At 39.4% G+C, this 19234-nt stretch overlaps 3 protein-coding genes and 1 pseudogene across 3 annotated transcripts; 1 reads left to right on the forward strand and 3 right to left on the reverse strand.

Annotated features, from left to right (window-relative positions):
- Positions 1 to 1615: 1615 nt before the first annotated feature.
- LOC107157524 lies at positions 1616 to 2330 on the reverse strand (annotated as a pseudogene).
- A 289-nt stretch (positions 2331 to 2619) lies between these two features.
- On the forward strand, positions 2620 to 3600 carry LOC107157598 (putative gustatory receptor clone PTE01). Its single transcript, XM_015503943.1, has one exon. The coding sequence runs from the start codon at positions 2713 to 2715 to the stop codon at positions 3598 to 3600; it is 888 nt and encodes a 295-aa protein (XP_015359429.1). The 5' UTR covers positions 2620 to 2712.
- A 9051-nt stretch (positions 3601 to 12651) lies between these two features.
- On the reverse strand, positions 12652 to 13596 carry LOC107157596 (olfactory receptor 7E24-like). Its single transcript, XM_015503940.2, has one exon. It carries the CDS (start codon positions 13579 to 13581, stop codon positions 12652 to 12654), a length of 930 nt encoding a protein of 309 aa, XP_015359426.1. The 5' UTR covers positions 13582 to 13596.
- A 1395-nt stretch (positions 13597 to 14991) lies between these two features.
- Positions 14992 to 18910, reverse strand: LOC107157525 (olfactory receptor 867-like). The gene is made up of 2 exons (XM_015503888.1): positions 18108 to 18910; positions 14992 to 15043 (listed from the first exon to the last, which is right to left on the reverse strand). Exons 1-2 carry the CDS (start codon positions 18908 to 18910, stop codon positions 14992 to 14994), a joined length of 855 nt encoding a protein of 284 aa, XP_015359374.1.
- Positions 18911 to 19234: the final 324 nt, after the last annotated feature.

Consider the following 19234-nt stretch of genomic DNA (forward strand, 5'->3'; position numbering starts at 1 on the left):
TTCCTGTTACTGGCCTGCCCCACAAGAAGAATAGAAAATAAAAATCTGTGTAAACACTGTATAGATCTTGTTTGGTTTACAAAAAAATGACCTTCACCAGCATGTGCATGACACTCCTGGTCCTTTTCTATTTGCAGTGTCCTCCCTTTCTGAAATGTCCCAATAATGAGAGTAAAGCAATAATAGCTTTTTTTTTCTTTGTCTATCATGGGCACATAGTCTGTAAAATTTTGCTTAATTTACCTACAGCATTCATTGAATCAAAGACCACGGCAGACGTTTTCATAGGAATAAACAGGCACAAAGAGAAGGGGGCAGGGGACCTTCTGGGTTGGGCTGACCCATTTTGGGGTTTCACATCATTCCACTGACCTTTGATAACTGTTTTTGTAAAAAACTTGATATTTCCATAATGATAGAATTCTTTATTTGATAAAATGAGTAATTACCAAATGTTTATTAATTTCATTTAGGTAGTACCCATGTTGGGGAGATGGGTAATCTTCTCCTGGTTTCCTTCCATTAAGCATTGTGAGTGCAGAGACAGAGAGATTAAAAGTGCAAATGGTTACACACATCAAACAAATGGTAATGTTGTCAGAAAATTGTACCCACTGAATTTATGGTAGCCATTTCTTTATGGGCATAGGTGTGCAAGAAAATGAAATCATGCAGAGATTAAACAACAACATCAACAACACAGGTGTTAATTCAAATCTCTGTAAAATATTAGTCCTGAAGCACACGTTACTAAATGTGCATTTTTTCATATATATATACAGTGGTATTCTTGACAGTAGTAATAGATATTGTCAACAGGGCACTTTCTAAATATCAGCAAATATTCTAAGAGAGTATTTCTCAACCCAAGCATAATAAAGGACTATCTAGAGCTTCACAAGATGATACTCTGATTAAATTGATTTCAGTCTAGCGTCTGAATTTATAATATTTTAAAATATGAAAACCACTATTCTATGCAATTTAAAAATATTTTAAAATATCTTCTTAAAATAACACCATAAGCTAGGTGATTATTTCCTCCAGTTTAGACATGAGCAAATGCCTCAGATATGTTCACATTACTTCCTGTACTTTCATCTGTTGCATTTTTCCCCAATTGCATCACCATGTGACCTGACAGAATAATAAATACTAGTTGACCTCAAGTAGTAAGAAAATTACAATCTATGTATCAGAAAGTATTGATGTGGAAATCTATCAAATGGTATCAAAAGGATGAGACTCAAAATTCGATTCTGGATTTTCCCTGCTGCGGAGCCAAGTCTTCAACCAGACATGACAGGGTCTATTTATTTATTTATCTGTCTATTTCAGGGGTAGGGGGGAGTGGGTTCATTTTATTTATTTCTCAGTAACAGGGGTCATGGTGGGAAAGAACAAAAGGGGTACTGGGAATCAAACCCCTTTAGGGAGAGGCTCAAGCTTCCCAGAATTTTGTCCCACCCACTTCCTGCACTTGGGCTTGGGGTGGGGAGTAGGAAGAGAGGTGGGGCGTGTCTGATAAAGCAAACAGGCAGACAAAGGCCCTGATAGGTGGTAGGTTACATCTTGGGCCTGTGGCTTGGCCCTGGGTCAGGCCAGGGGCTCCTTGTCATCCCAAACTGACCTCAGTCCTTTCCTCTCCTTTTTTGGCTTTGGCCTTGGCTTTGGTCTTGGGAGTACAGGACTTGGTCACCTGGATGGTCTCCTGGCCCTGGGCATCGAACGGGCCTTCTTCAAGGTGCCTTGATGGGCTTTGGTGCCCATGTCCCGACCACCCTTTTCCCGGCCCTACCCACCCCACCCCAGCTCTCAAACTTGCATTTGCTGTTGGCTCCAAACTCCTTCCACTTGCAAGTCCCCCTGCACTGGATACGCTGAGTCTGGGCCCCTCAGGTACCCTCGAGGAAACCGACGCTGCTGTCCTTACTGCTGGGGGTGCAGGGTCCTCAGGTGCACTCTGTGCACTTGGTCCCTGGGACGCCCTTCTTCACTTTTTTTTTTTTCCATCACGGTTTAGCTCCCTCCTGCCTTCAGGCCCGGCAGCTCTGGTTATGTTTTGTCCACAACAGGATTTATGATCAGAAAAATAATTCAACAATATTTCCTGCCCACTTTAGAATACAAAATTGGGAAAAAAGCCAAGGACTGCTTTCATCACTAGATATTTAACTAAGATGGCATGGAGTTGATACAAGTAAACCCACATAAAATGAGAAAATTCAATGGCTCAACCTAACTTTAAGTTACCATTTAATCACTAACAAGTGAAATGTAATTTCATTAATGTCACATTTGTGGTTGGTGACAACTTTGGTTATGTGCATTAAACTTAAACACATTTGTCAAAACTTGAGTCCACCATAGGTAAGGATACAAATTGTATATAAATACGTGTTGAAATAATATAAAGAAAATTTTCATTCACAAAGATGGAAACCAGAAATTACATGAAGTAGAAAAACTTCTGGAAATATTTGTTACAATGTTTTCTGATGTAAGCTATCAACTTTCACTTAGTGCTCAGATAATATGTTCCTGAATCTTCCACAGTGTTTTGAATTTTCTAAACCCAAGTAATTTATAACATTGTCTTAGTACTTGAAGCCTGTTTATTGGTTTCTTTTTTCCAACCCTATATTTTTCTTCAAAAGATGTTCCAGCTATAGAGAACCACAGAATCTAACACTTGCCTCAGACTTCCATCTCATGAGCCTCTCAGAAGACCCAGAAATTCAGACCATCCTCTTTGGACTACTCCTTATAATGTACCTGGTTGCAGTGCTTGGGAACCTGCTCATCATCCTGGCTGTCGGCTCTGACTCCCACCTCCACACCCCCATGTACTTCTTCCTCTCCAACCTGTCCTTGGCTGACGTTGGTTTCATCTCCACCACGGTCCCAAAGATGCTCATGAACATCCAAACTCACAGCAGAGTCGTTTCCTATGTGGGCTGCCTGACACAGATGTCTTTTTTTCTCATTTTTGGATGTATGGATGACATGCTTCTGACTGTGATGGCCTATGACCGGTTTGTGGCCATCTGTCACCCCCTGCAATACTCGGTCATCATGAATCCTCACTTCTGTGGCTTCTTAGTTTTGGTGTCTTTTGGTTTTAGCCTTTTGGAATCCCAGTTGCACAATTTGATTGCCATATACTTCACCTTCTCCAAGAATGTGGAAATTGCTAATTTCTTCTGTGAACCATCTCAGGTCCTTAATCTTGCCTGTTTTGATACCCTTACAAAAAATGCAGTCACATATTTTGTTGGTGCCATCTATGGCTTTCTTCCTCTCTTAGGGATCTTTTTCTCTTACTATAAAATTGTTTCCTCCATTCTGAGGATCCCATCCTCAGGTGGGAGGTACAAAGCCTTCTCCACCTGTGGGTCTCACCTGGCAGTTGTTGGCTTGTTTTATGGAACGGCCATCGGTGTGTACCTTGCTTCAGCTGTATCCAGCTCTCCTAGAAAGATGGATGGGTTCTCACTGATGTATGCTGTGGTCATCCCCTTGCTGAATCCCTTCATTTATAGCCTCAGGAACAGGGACATTAAAAGTTCCCTGAGGCGGTTACAGTGCAGAGCAATGTAGTCTCTTTATCTTTTCTATCCTTTTATTGCTTCAGTTCAAAACATCAAAATCCTCTGTGGACTCTACCTTCTTATTTACATGCTCCTGTACTCGTGGCTATCTTCCTATACCATGTTCCACACCAGAATATTATTTCTTTATTAATTGAACTGCATAAGAATTCTGAATCCCTTTTTTTTAAACATAAGTCTCATATCTAAATAAATGTACCCAGGTAGCCTCTGTCATTTCTGAGCAATGACCCTGGCCTCCATGTGCAATGCTAAACTTTTATTTTTTATATCTAAAAGTTATATCCCTTTTCTAAATCTATGTATATTTTCTCTAAAACTTGTCTCAGAGGTATCCGATTAGGCAGGTTTGTGTAGTGACAATAGTAATCATTCTCAAGTTGTCTTTTATTGGATCAGCCTAGGAACATAAAATCACTGATTACTGGGTCTCATCACCTGATACACAAGGTGTGAGGAGTTTGTTAAGCTTCAGAGATGGGCAGATGTGGTTCCTAAAGGGATCAATGTCAGATGGGCTAGAAAAGCCCCCATTGCAGTAGCACGTGCGGTGGTTTATCCATCATCTCCTTTAATTCCATGCTCCAGATCCCCTTTTGTAATAAGGTTTGCTCTACATGTGCAATACCTTAAGGAAGGAACAGTGAATCTTCTTGGTTGGACCAGGAATCCCAAAAAGCACAAGTACGTGCCCCTTAACGACATTGTCTCCAGCCTCCCTGAACACCTCCTGGAGTCACTGAACCTCTGGGAACACCATGTCGATGACCAGGCCGTCTCAATGCTGCAACCCAATGGGAAAAGAGGCCCAAACATCACTGGGCTCAGTGACCTTCCATTTTCATCTCTCCATGGTCTCCAGCACAAGATACTGGGGGCAGAAGCATTCCATTCCCTGAGCAAAATGTGCAGAGAGAAAGACAGATGTGTCGTGACCGGTGTCATATGAATTTCAAACCATTTCTGAAACATGGGTATTTTAATCGGTCCCTCATTGTGGCATGTTTTTACTTATCTCCAATGTTAATCATAGTTACCATTTACTGAAAACTGAGTCTAAGCCCATCACTGCTAATCAAATATATTCCTTATAAGAAGCCTGCAAAAGAAAACACATTTTTAAGAGTCCTTGTGAGATGGTTACTCATATTGTACTATTTATCTTATGCAAGAGAAAACTGAGTCCAAAGAGAGGTAAGTGACTTGTTCAGGGAGAGGAAGAGCTGAGATGTGATCCCAGGGAAATTTTTAAAGTTTGCAATCTGTGCACTTTACATGAGTTGATTTTAATGGCATATAATTGAAAAAATAAACCCACTGTCCATAAACACCATGCAGCTTAGCATTATGCTGGGTCTTCAACAACTGTCTCTCTGCTCTGATCTCGCCCTCTGTAGTTACCTTTTCATGCTGAGGGGGGGACACTTAAAATTACTACTCTGCTTTCCTTCTGGTTTTGTTTTTATATACTTTTGCCCATGGTCACAGAACTTCACTACATTAAAAATTCATTATATTCACACCCCTAAGACTCAGTGTTTTAGAGGACCCTCCAGTTCCTTTGTGACCTGGCTTTCCCACTTTCTCTCTGTCCTGCCTAACTACCTATAAAATTGTCTGCATTCAGTTCTCTCCGTTTAATGAACTAGATCGTTTCTATTTCTTGGGTGAAAACAAGGCAAATCACAACATAGGGAGGGGAGAAAGGTACATTGTGAGATGCCTGCAATTGTAACATTTAAATGTGTTCAAGAAAGCAGGCTAGTTTTATATGTATGGCTTTGCTCAGGTGTCCAGCTGAGGAGTCACAGGTGACCTCATATTTCTGGTTGCTGTGTGACTCTAGAATTATTAAGTCAAGAATTTCATCATAAACTAAACAAACTTTTACTTCTTTCTCTTTAAATTGATATTAGTCTATGTCACCAACCAAAGCAAGTTACCTGTTCTCCTACTCATTTGGTATCCAAAGTCCCTGGAAAATACAATAACAATGTTGCCTTCTTATGTTGCATGGTAGACTCTCCACATGGGTAATCCCTATTTTATTTAATGAATTAGGAAAGTTTCAGGATGTATTAACCCCTTTCTTGGGAAAATCTTTAAATTTCACACCAACTGCCTAAAAGTAATGTGACAATCTTTGATTAGGATGGAGAATATAGAAAATAGAGTGTTAGAGTTAGAGACATTTTCTCAATCATACATTGGCTCTTAAAACTGAGAATTTAGGCAACTTCCAAGTCCTCTCTGAGCCTCAGATTCCTCAGGAGTAAATTAACTGTAACAATATATTTCTTCAAATGATTATATATAAGTATATCATGAGCCAGGCAAACAAGAGTTCCCCATCAATGATAGCTCCTAGTATTATATTAAAGGATTTACTTTGAAATGTATATTCCTAGAATTTAAAAGTTATATGGTATTAGAAATTGTGTGACTTTGAACATGATACAAAACAAGTTTTTATTAAATAATCTGAACATCAGGCATTGCCAATGTGGCCTACTTCTGCTATTAGGTTATGTGGTTCTGCCAAATTTACCACTAGTATGTATTCATGCACACATCACTTTATTCAACTTGAAGGGGTATGTATTCAGGTTCCATTACATTGGTCAATGAATAACTGTTTTTCTTATGAGTCATGAGGGCCTTATGGGAAGACTACGGACAATTTCCATAGACCATGATTCCAATATAACCTATTTTATCAACTTCACTAAAGACAGACAGCTACATATTTTATTAAAGGCTTAATTAGATGATAAAACACATGCAAAATGTAAAATAAATATATTTGGAGTGAGAGGAGAACCTTCCTGAGAAAAACTCAGCAGCTACTGGACACAGAATGATGGGTATTTAACTTAATATTGTTGTGATACCTAGTGGCTGGAAAAGAATCAAGGTGTCTCTTTTTGATTTCAGGCTAAAGACAGCATAGGGAAATCTATGTCAATACCTGCTACAGAAGAGAGGTTTTTATGTCAATCTGCCAGTTAGTTCTTCTGCAGAAAACTTGCTGATGGACTTGTGTCTTGGTGGGTGGTGGGCCATATGGAGAGGTACAGCTCCACCTTCTTGGGGTACTTAGGAACTAGTGCACTGATGGAAGGATAGGCCTGGTCCTCCCTTGTTCTGTCACCTGCTTGCACACACTGACAAGCCAGATTCTGTGTTCTGAGATTCTCATCAGAGTCCCTTGTGGCTAGGAATTAGGAGAGGCCTCTGGCCACCATCCTACAAGAACCTGAATCCTGCCCACAGCTGCATGAAGTACCTTTGCAGCAGATCCTCAGCTGTGAAGCCATGAGATGACTGAAACCTCAGCTGGCACCTCAGCTGCAGGCTTCTAAGATGTTCTGACATAACAGTGGGGTAGAAAGTTTCCAAAAATCTTTGTAAAGACCAATAGTTTCTAATATGCAATCCTGCATCAAATTAACAGAAAAAATCAGAATCAGAATCTTATCCATTTTACCAAAAAAAATTATATAACACAATTTTATCAAATCTACATAGTTTTAACAAAATTGAAAATAACAAATACTGACAAGGATATGAAGATATTAGAACCTATGCACAGTAGAATGTAAAATGTGCTCAGCTATTCTTCAAAAAGTTAAGCATACAATGACCATATAACCCAGAAGTTCAACTCTGAGATTGTTACTACAATAATTAATACAAGGATAGGCATCTGCTGGCTTAACAACTAGGGTAGGTTCTGAGAAAAGTTTGCTATATTTTGTGATTGCACAGGATCATTGAGCATACTCAAACTAAATTGGGGAGGAGGTCACTGTATGCAGGCTCTCAATGAATAAAGTGTTGTCATACAGCATAGGACTCTTCCAACAAATATGTGTAACTATCCAAGGCAGCACTACTCATAACATCCAAATATGGCAAAAACATTCGAACAGCTCAACAGCTTATGTGTGTACATGCAGTAGAATAGTGTTCAGACAAAACAAGGGGTGGTAAAGGTAACGTTACCAAAGAGTCCAAGCAAATGAGGAAAAGAAGAAAGAAGGAAATGAAGAAGAGGAGAAAGAAAGAAAGAAGAAAACTAGAAGGAAGAAAGGGAAAAGCAAGGATCACAAATAATGTAACAATATTACAGAGACTCATCTGTCACCATGAATCCAAAGGACAGAATCACTTTCAGAGCTGGATTGCAGTTTTCATATTGAAAGTGCAATCATTGTTACAAAAAGGAGGCCATCAAATCTAGGCGTGTGGGCTCACGTTCCCTGTTACTGTGAATTTCAAGCTCAGTCTCTTTTCAGAAAGTTTGTGAATTTGAAAGAACTTCCCCAAGCAATGTTTTCAGGATCAAATAAAGCCATGCATGTAAAGGACAAACACACTCCTAGTATTTTCAGCACTTGGCTGTGATGGTTTTCATTCATTTTCTTCCAGGGAAAACAAAGATACAACCAAATTGAGGTCAAGAAACTTAAAGCAATAATTTTTGAGGAATTCACCTGAACATGGGATATAAGTGCTGGCTCTCATGTTGGAATCTCAGCAAGGCCTGTTAGAAACCATAACACACTTGAGACTTCGTGAACCATGGGTAGGGAAGAGAAAAAAATAAATAAATATCTGGAAAAGGAAAGTCACTAGGGCTTTGGAAATACAAAAAATTAAGCATGAAATTTAAGGTAGAAAAAGAGTTAAGATACTGTAATTCAGTGCGTTTTCCCTCAGGGGACACAACATTCCCTGAATTCTGAGGTCAGTGATCATCAAGGCCTAGAAGCTTCTCTACTGAGCAGTCTCCTGAGGGTCCCCTTCACATCCAAATAATTTACTGGAATCACATCAATCTTGGAATACAAGATAATGATATATCTCCTTAAAGATTCTTACCATGTCCACGCATTTTCTAATCAATCCTAAGGGACTCCAAGCAAATATCATTAAAAAGGAACATGTTGAAATTTTCAGAGTGAAGTACCAAGTTCTGGCCCACACACCTAAAAACTTCAGAAGCTAATATTAAAAATCAAATTTTCTGTCTGCAAAGCTATTAGTTGAATCTGTTAATATGAAAATAAAAGTTTAAAGTTATAATTCTGTGTCAATGCACTAAAAACTGTCTTGATCAATATATTTAACTACATCGTCTCAAGCACCCTCTTAGGTAAGTACTTTTCCCCACAAACATGTACTTGAGGAAGTTAAAGAAAATGAGTTTTGTATCATACTTAGAACCACACTATTGATATAAGGGTACATTTAAATTCACAAAATGCTTCAGGTTTCAAAATGGACTTATTTAAACTGATAATAGAAATACCTTTCAATAAGAAACCCTTTTCCTGGTTGTCAAATAAATTATCTACAGTAATGTCAAATCCTGGGTCCATAAGCACGGTGGCATTTAACCGGCTCTTGAGTGTTAGAGAGGAGCTGGAGAAAAGTCTAGAAGATGGAGAAATATGGCAGCCAATATTCTCCAGGAATCAATTCCCCACAGACACACCAATTTGAGCAGCTATTTGCACACCAAGGTGCCCTCCCTGGAGCTGAGGGGAGAACATAAGACAATTTGGACCCTAGCACAACTCTTAGCTACCAAAGGTCTCAAATATTGAGCTGGTTTTTTGATAGTTAATGATATTTAAATGCCACAATTTTGTACTGTCTGTATTTGCTCCTTCTATCATGGGTTGCCACAGCACTCTTAGCTCAACTTGCTGAGATAATTCCTATATACTCTTTTCCCATCTTTAGATTTCTTTGTGTTTTCAGCTCTTGGACATTTTAATGTAGGTGTTTCTTGATTGCAATTTTCTAATGTGTAAACTAAGATTTATGTAAATAGTGAGATCAGTTGAATCTTGTATATTGTCTCCATGCAGCTTTCTCACTGAAAAACCCTATGTGCTATGGAAGTGAGATTTATTTATCCTTTACTTACATGAAGAATATTGTAGAATATGCATAACTGGGTTGTATATGGAGGAAAGGATATTGTTAGCGGATAGTACGAGTGGATAAATTATAGAGTTTCTGTGAGAAAGATCAAACGGCAGATACAGAGTACAAACAGGGATGGAAGAATCAGTGTTGAGACCTTTGTAATTATTAGGCCATAGCAAAGTGTTTTCCTGTTGATGACATGTCATCGTGGGTGGCAGGGATAACATACTGAGGTTATTGCCAAAGCAGAAAGAATTTACAGGGTATGGCATACAAAATCAATGGTAACTATTTGGTATAATAAAATGTTGTATGTATTTTGTTTTGATTTCATTCTACCTCCTATGGTTACTATTCTGATGAAAAAGTTAACCCAGGATTTCTGGCCTTCCTTTTTAGATATTTAGTTAAGAAAATTTTGTCTTCATTACCTTATACTTGTTTTTATAGAAAAGATCAATATCTATTTTTTATTCTCTAACTCTTCAACTTGGGGAACAATAATTCCCCCAAATTATTTAATAATAAAAATAAAACCTACATATGTCTTCTCTCAGGAGTAGAATGTCAAGCAGTCTGGTGAGGTATAGCAGTACTGGATATACATCTGTAAATATATCATCAACATTTCTTGTGTGATATTGTGGAAATTAGTGGAATCTTGATGGGCCACATGTAATCAGATATTTGGTCAAAAATTATTTGGGGTATGTGTGTTTGAAAGGGTTTAATATTTATTTATTGGGATTAACATTTTCATTGATTGATTAAAGCTAAATTGCCCTTTTGTATTAGTATGATTCTGTTGCTATCATAAGATGCCTGATATTGGAAAACTTATGAAGAAAAGAAGTTTATTTAGCTTGCAATTTGGGATTTGGACATTCAAAATAACATGGTGCCATCTCTAATGAGGGACTCATGACAAATTGGCTTATTATGGTGTTAACATGTGATAGGAAGAAAACACAGGGCAAAGCAGGAAGCCACAGAATAAGAAAGGATGATTTTTTTCTTTTAAGAAAATGTGTCATATTATACAACCCCTGAATCCTCCCTCACTTGGACACCTGAATAAGCATATACATTTAAAATAAGCTTTATATCTTCATCACTTTTAAAAATATTCCAATTTCAGACAATTCACAACATATCTTTTTCCCCATGTTACAATTTATCACTCTGGGTCCCATAAGAATACAAACAAATCTAAATATTTTAATGGAGAGAGAGGAAAAAGGGCCCAGTGACATATACTGGATTTTCAAACTAATGAAGTTAGTGACCATGGTGTAACCAGTGTGACCACCAAACCAGGTGGAAGATGGAGAAGTGATTCCAAGAGTCCCCAGTCAGCCTGAGAATACAACTACAGAAGGGTGGGACTGGAGGAGAGTCACGTGCTTAAACCAGTGCATGACAAGCTCTGGGGGTAGATGGGCATGTGTGTTTAAGGAAGAGATTCCAAGAAAACCACCTTGCCTGGTGCTCTGACTTACGCTTTTGACCTTGATCCCTGTTGCAAAGGGGCAAAATTGCGACATATGCAGTCGAGGGGGAGAAATAAAGAATGTCCACATATCTCTGCCCTTTTCAATGCTTTATTCACTCAAAGCACTCAATACAGTTTCACTCTATAGGTTCTTAATCAAGAAAACGACAGACCTTAATGCTAGGCACTGCGATAGACATAATCAGTTCACAGCAGACAATTCTAGATTAATTCTAAGCACTGCAAATACACCTAATCATGACAGGCTCATGACAGACACTCCCTCTGCATGCTGAGCTCAAAAGTCTCAGGCCTTAGGCTTTACGTCCAGCAGATGAACACTCACTCAGACCGGTCCGGAACCAAGGCAGGCTTCTCCTGGTGTGGAGTGGACGACTGGTTGGGGAGAGGGTCGTAGGGAGAAGTTGCGGCTCTCACCAAGGTCCAGGCGAGGTGGTAGAGTTGGAGAGCAGTGAGGATCACACAGAGGATCAGGAATGATGACAAGTGTTGGGATGTCAGGTCCTCATTAGGCTCTCCAGCTCGTGTGCAACCTTGTTTCAGCTGGCTTGAATCCCTTTTCATTAACTCTATTATTTATACTACATTTTGGGGCTTTCAATCCTTATCAGCTACCAACGGATTTCAGAAACATCTGGTCTGGTGGTCTCCACTAGGGCCTTCTCGCCTTTCTCTCTTATCAGGCGAGGACAGCCTGCCAGAGCTTCACTCTGTTTATCAGGGTGAAGGGACGTGACTTGTCTGAGGGCCATACTGGAGGGCTCTGTTAGATGTGCCTGGTGAGACTGCAGGTTTCAAACTGGAGTTTTTAAATGGATTTGCTAAGGCCATCTTGAAAATCCCTTTAGGAACCAGCTTTGGAACCTTCATAGAAGGTTCTTCTAAACATTTAATTAGTCAGATCCATATTAATTGGAATCCATAAGCATGAGACCTAGTCAAAAAAAAATTTAACTTCTTTTACAATGAAAGTCAAACTGGAGACCAGTGATCTGACCCTGAGATGTAACATGCCTCAATTCATACTGAGATGCAATTGCTTTTTCTAAAAAAATATATACATTTTACATATATACTTACATCTATATATGCATGTGTTGCTAATATATAAATGTGACACAATACATACTTGCATATGTATATATGCATGTGTTGCTCATATATAAATGTGTTGCTCAGGATCCAACCCTGTGCCTCCCATGTGCAAGGCAAGTGCTCTACCACTGAGCCACAACCCCAGCCCCTTTGGATGAAATTTTTAAAGAAAATTCACAAGAACTTTAAAGGACAACAATTTTAACCATGTAAAAATAGAGTTTCTCCATTCACCTGGAGTCCAGGGTATTTCTAAGAAGGACAGGGGTTGCCAATTTTGATGTTTACAATGAAAAGGGATCCAAGGAAAATAGTGAAATTGAATTAAAGACACCCCAATAAAACAGTTTTCAGACATGAAATATGAAGTGAGCACCAACTAAGAAAACACAAAAATAGTGATTCCAAATTAAAGCATCTGAAGTCCTAGATGACTGAGTTTCTGATCAACACTAAGAAAAGATGGAACATCAGGCAGCCCACATAATGAGCTTAGACCATCCTGCTGTGCAGCCTCCACAGGGCACTTTTAATGTCCCTGTTCCTCAGGCTGTAGATGAAGGGGTTCAGCATGGGGGTGACCACAGTGTACATCACTGAGGACACCACATCTTTCTTGGGGGAGGATGACACTGCTGAATGAAGGTACCCCACAATGCCTGTTCCATAAAATAAGAAAACAACTGAGAGGTGAGACCCACAGGTGGAGAAGGCTTTGTACTTCCCCCCCGAGGAAGGGATCCTCAGGATGGAGGAAACAATCTTATAATAAGAGAAAATGATCCCTGAGACTGGAAAAAATCCAAAGATTGCACCAGTAAAATACATGACTATAGTATTGGTTAATGTATTAGTACAGGGAAAATTAAGTAGTTGAGATGGATCACAGAAGAAATTACCAATTTCCACATCCTTGAAGTAGTTGAGTTGTAGAGCAATCAAATTGTGCAGCTGGGAGTCCAAAAGGCTAACCAGAAAAGGCAGAAAAACTAAGAAGCCACAGAGGCGAGGGTTCATGATGACCATATATTGCAGGGGGTGACAGATGGCCACATACCGGTCATAGGCCATCACAGTTAGAAGCAGATCATCCATACATCCAAAAATGCTAAATAGAGACATCTGTGTCAGGCAGCCCACATAGGAGATGACTATGCTGTGAGTTTGGATGTTCATGAGCATCTTTGGGACCGTGGTGGAGATGAAGCAGATGTCAGTCAAGGACAGGTTGGAGAGGAAGAAGTACATGGGGCTGTGGAGGTGGGGGTCAGAGCTGATGGCCAGGATGATGAGCAGGTTCCCGAGCACCCCAACCAGGTACATGGACAGGAACAGTCCAAAGAGAAGGGGCTGCAGTTCTGGGTCCTCTGACAGTTCCATGAGATAGAATTCTGAGATACCTGTTAGATTTTTTTCTTCCATATTCCTTGTACACCTTGAGAAAAAGGAAAATGGTTGAAAAATGAAATAAGTAGTTACTCAGAACTCTATATATTTTGAATTAATCTTTGTTAGCCATAAACAATTAGCAACATTTCCCAGTTGTAATAAACCTCGTCTTCTTAGAACTGTTAATACTTCAGAAATGCTCAACTGAACAGTTTTCAAAGACAAACAATATTAGAGATTTAAAAAATACCTATCTCAGTAAAATAATGCCTACTCATTTAAGAAAAAGATATAACAATATTTTGCTGCATTAAAAAGTCTTTTTAATAAAGTAGATTAAGAAGCACTATGACACTTCTTAAAGGAAGAAATAAAAATAGCCAAAAAATGCAAATGAACATATGAAAACATGTTCAATATCCCTAGCAATCAGAGAAATCCTAAAACAGCTACCCTGAAATTTGTCCTCATTCCAGCTAGAATGGCAATTATGAAGAATACAAAATATAATAAGCACTGGCAAGGATGTGAGGGAAAATGTTCACTTATGTGTTGTTGGTGGGACAGCAAATTAGTACAACCACTATGAAGAGTGATAGAGTTTCCTCAAGTGTAGGTGTGAGGCTGGGGACATGGCTTAGTGATAGAGTGCTTGCCTAGCATACCCAAAGCTCAGGTTCAATATCCAGCAACTTAAAAAAAAAAAAAAAAAGAATGAAATCACCACACACACGACCTATCTCTCCTACTCCTTAGTATTTATCCAAAATAACTAAAATCAGCATACTATAACGATACAGCCCCATCAATATTTATAGCACTGTAACTCACAATCACCAACATATGGAACCAGCCCATCTGGATTACTAAGAAGGATGCATTTCCTACTACTGTGGGTGAGATATCTACGAAAAGTAGAAGCAGTTTGGGTGGAAAGCGCATTTTGAATAAGATTTCTGCTACCCCCGCCACAACCAAAAACATACACTTCACATTCTTCATAGCAGAAACTTTGCATGTCATTCACCTGGCCTGACACTGAAGACATGGAAGGTACTGAAGCTATCTGGCCAGGTGAGATCAAGGAGGACAGTTGGAAATACTAATGAACATGTTTGTCCTCATTAAGAGGAAACTCACTTCCCAGGGTCTCTCCCACCAGCTGGGGTTCCCTTTGTATTTACCTGGTCACAATGCTTCTCTGCTGGGTCATGACCAAGGAATGCAGGTCCAAAGACAGGCCCATGCCCAGCAAAGGGTGAGACTGTACCCCCAGGATAAATGTATGTATCCAGCTTCTGACAAGGATGCAGCATCAGATAGGATCTTCCTGATGCACACACAGGTGTGGGACCCTCAATACTGGAGCCATTCAACTGTGACGAAAGGGACAGGCTGACTATTGCCTATTAAATGGCCTTGGAAGCCCAAAGAACAGAGCTCCTAATTAGCCAAATTGCTCTGTGTTCCTCCAGTCTCTAAGGACTTCCTCAGGCTAATGGAGGAAGAAGACAAAGAGAAGATGAAGGGCCACAGATTATTCCCAGTATATTCATCTACTCTGTAGGAAATCTGTGAGGATTGTTCACGTCTTTCATTTCTCTGTGTCTGCAAGTCTTTAAAAGACACTCGTTTACATTTTAAAAGGGATTTATGTGAGAAACATAGTAAAACATTTGTAAGAACCCATGTCAGATAGTTCCTCTTATTGTACCACTGATCTCACACAGAGAAAACTGAGTCCAAGGAGAGGTGAAGTGACTTGTTCAGGGAGATAAACAATTGAGATGTGATCAATTTTTAAAGTTTGACATTTGTGTATATTACATGATTTTACTTTAATGCAATATAATTGAAAAAATAAACCCACTCTCGGTCAACACCAAGTAGCTTGTCATTATGCTGGGTTTTCAACAATTTTCTTTCTGCTCTAATCTCACCCCCTGTAGTTACCTTTTCATGCTGAGCAGGGACACATGAAATCACTGCTCTGCTTTCCTTCTCGTTTTGTTTTTATATACTTTCTTCCAGGGTCAGAGAATTTCACTACATGAAAAATTCAATATATTTGTCTGACACCCCTAAGCTCAGTGTTTTCGAGGGCCCTTCAGTTTCTCTGTGACCTGGCTTTCCCTCTTTGCCCCGCCAAGCTATTCATCCCATTAAAAGAACTGGATTATTTCTATTTCTATGGTGAACACAAAGTGACAAATCACAATAGAGAGAGAGAGAAAGGTATATTTTGAGATATCTGCAACCGAAGCATTTAAAAATACTCAGAAAATAAAGCCAGTGTCAATGTGGCTCAGATGTCCATCTGGGGCATCACCGGTGGCTTCACATTTCTGGTTGCTAAGTCTGAAGATTGTCTGGAGATTATTAAATCAAGAATTTCATCATAAAATAAACAAAGTTTTACTTCTTTTACTTTATGTTGATATTAGTCCACATCACCAACCAAAGCATGTTACCTGTTCTCCTACCCATTTGGTAGCCAAAGTCCCTGGAAAATACAATAACAATGTGGCCTTCTTACAGTTTCTCTCTATTTTATTTAATAAATTAGGAGGGTTTCAGGGAAATTCTTTAAATTCCACACCAAGTTACCTAAAGGTAATGTGACAATCTTTGATTAGGATGGAAAATATAGAAAATAGAAAGAGTGTTGGAGTTAGAGACATTTCCTCAATCATACACTGATTCTTACACCTGAGAATTTAGGCAACATCCCCTCCCTCTCGAGCCTAAGATTCCTCAGGAGCAAATTAACTGCATTAGTACATTTCTTCCAACCTCTTCAAATGATTATATATAAATTGTCTTGAGCCAGGCAAACAATAATTCTCCATCAATGATAGCTCCTATTATTACATAAAAATATTTTTTTTTCAAATGCATATTCCTAGAATTCATATATCATTCAGTATTAGAAATCGTGTGACTTGCATCATTATACAAAACATGCTTTTATTACATAATCTGAACACCAGGCATCTCTCATAGGGCACTGCACTCATGGAGTTAGGTTATGTGATCCTGCAAAATTCACCTCTAGTACGTATCCATGTACACATCAATAGCATCATCTGTACCACATTCAACTTGAAGGGGTATATATTGGTCAATAAACAATCAACTGTCTTAATCTTTATCATTTGTGAGGTCCTTATGGGTAGACTATGGACAATTTCCAAAGACCCTGATACCCATGTCACCTATTTTATCAACTTCAATAAATGCAGAGAATTGTTTATTTTATTAAAGGTTTTATTAGGTAATAACACATACAAAATCTGAAAGAAGTACATTTGGAGTGAGAGGAGCACTTTCTCAAGAAAAATTCAGAGCTACTGGATACCCTTGTTGTGTCTGCACATGGAATGACAGCAGTTTAATGTGATGCTCTAGTGAGACCCTATTGTTGGAAGAGAACCAAGGTTATTCTTTTTGACTTCCTTTCCAAGAGCAGCAGAGTCAAAACTGTGGAAATGTCCCCTACAGAAGAGAGGTACATATGCCATCTGCCTGTTCTTCTGTAGGATATTTTTGCTGACAGACTGGTGTCTTTGTGGTTGGTGGGCCATAGAGAGAGAGACAGCTCCACATTCTTGGGGTACTTAGGAACTAATACACTGATGGAAGGAGAGGCCTGGTCCTCCCTTGTTCTGTCACCTGCTTGAGCACAGTGACAAGCCAGCTTCTGTGTTCTGAGATTTTCCATCAGAGTCCTTTCTGGCTAGGAATTAGGAGAGGCCTCTGGCCACCATCCTACAAGAACCTGAATCCTACCCACAGCTGCATGAAGTATCTTTGCAGCAGATCCTCAGCTATGAAGCCACAAGATGACTGAAACCCCAGCTGGCACCTCAGCTGCAGTCTTCTAAGATGTTCTGACAGAACAGTGGGGTGGAAAGTTTCCAAAAGTCTTTGTAAAGACCAATAGTTTCTAATATGCAATCCTGCATCAAATTAACAGAAAAAAATCAGAATTGGAGTCTTATCCATACTAGCAAAAAACATATATCACAAAAGAATGGTGATTCCAAACCACAGGCCAGTAGTATAGAAAGAAAAAAACAGGAAATCTTGTCATTTGATACAACATGGATGAAACCATATGACATTCTCTTAAAAGAGGCGAGTCAGTCATAAATCTCCCTTAAATATGGTATCTAAAATAGTCCAAGTCATGAAAACAGAGATTAAAAGGGTGTTTACCAGAGGATTGATATGAGTAGATGTTGGTCCAAGGACACAAAATTTTTGTTGGGAGAAATAACTTCAAAGGATGCATTATATACCACTATGATTTAAATGAACAAAAATAATTTGTGTGCTTCACATAAATTGGAAACCATATAAAAATGGGGAGATATTTTCAAAACACATATCTTATGAGTCAAGTGTCCACAATGGACAAAGAAATCTTAGAGGTCAGAAGCAAATGCACACTGTACCATTGCAAAATGAGCAAGTAAGTGAGAAGTCATTTTTCCAAAGTATACATAGTTGTGAACGTCTAGAGCGTTCGGGTCCCTGGGTAAGGGTCGCGAAATAACCAGGACACAGGGGATGCAGAGGTGAGGTAAACCCCAAGTCCTGTTCCACAGAACAAGGAGACCACGCAGAGGTGGGACCCACAGGTGGAAAAGGCTTTAGACTTCGTCTTCATGGAGGACATCCTCAGTAAGGAGGAGATAATCTGAGAGTAAGAATAGAGGATCCCAGTGACAGGAAACACACCCAGCAGGGCAGTCACCAGGTACACAAACAAGTTATTGATAAAGGTGTCAGAGCTGGCCACCTTGAGAAGCTGAGCCAGTTCACAGAAGAAATGTTGGATTTCAGTGCCCATAGAGAAGGTCAGTCGATTCACCAGTAGAATATGAACCAGGGACACCAAGAACATGATGAGCCAAGACAGTAGCACCAGGTGGACACAGAACCAGGGGTTCATGATGACTGTGTATTTCAGAGGATGGCAGATGGCCACAAAGCGGTCATAGGCCATTATTGTCAACAGAATATTATCCACTCCAACTAAAGTTGTAAAAAAATATGTCTGAGTGAGGCACTCGATGTAGGATATATCTTTTCTCTGTGTGTGAATGTTCACCAGCATCTTAGGGACCGTGGTGGAGATGAAGCAGATGTCAGCCAAGGACAGGTTGGAGAGGAAGAAGTACATGGGGGTGTGGAGGTGGGGGTCAGAGCTGACGGCCAGGATGATGAGCAGGTTCCCAAGCACTGTGACCAGATACATGCACAGGAACAGTCCAAAGAGGATGGGCTGCAGGTCTGGATCCTCTGAGAGGCCCAGGAGGAGGAACTGTGTCAGAATTGTGTCGTTTTTTCCTTCCATGTAGCTGATAATCTGCTGAGAAAGGAGGTAAATGCATGTTCAATAAAGAATAAATTTGTACCTTGGGTATTTACCACCTTTTAATATCACCCTTCTATTTGATCTTGGCAATCACAGTGATTCCCTCCACGAAGTGGCAGCTCATTTCTCATTTAAATGCTCATTTCTCATTTAAATTTCTCATTTCTCATTTAAAAGCATCCACATTTCCTTTAATGCAGCATAAATTTCTTCTCTTTATCAGCAATGTCCTGTGTTAATACTTCCATTTGAATTTATGGACATCAACTAATGTTATATTTTATAGTGCCATTCCAACATAAC

This window comes from Marmota marmota, unplaced genomic scaffold (genome assembly GCF_001458135.2).
Source record: "Marmota marmota marmota unplaced genomic scaffold, marMar, whole genome shotgun sequence".
In the NCBI taxonomy this organism is placed as follows: Eukaryota; Metazoa; Chordata; class Mammalia; order Rodentia; family Sciuridae; genus Marmota; species Marmota marmota.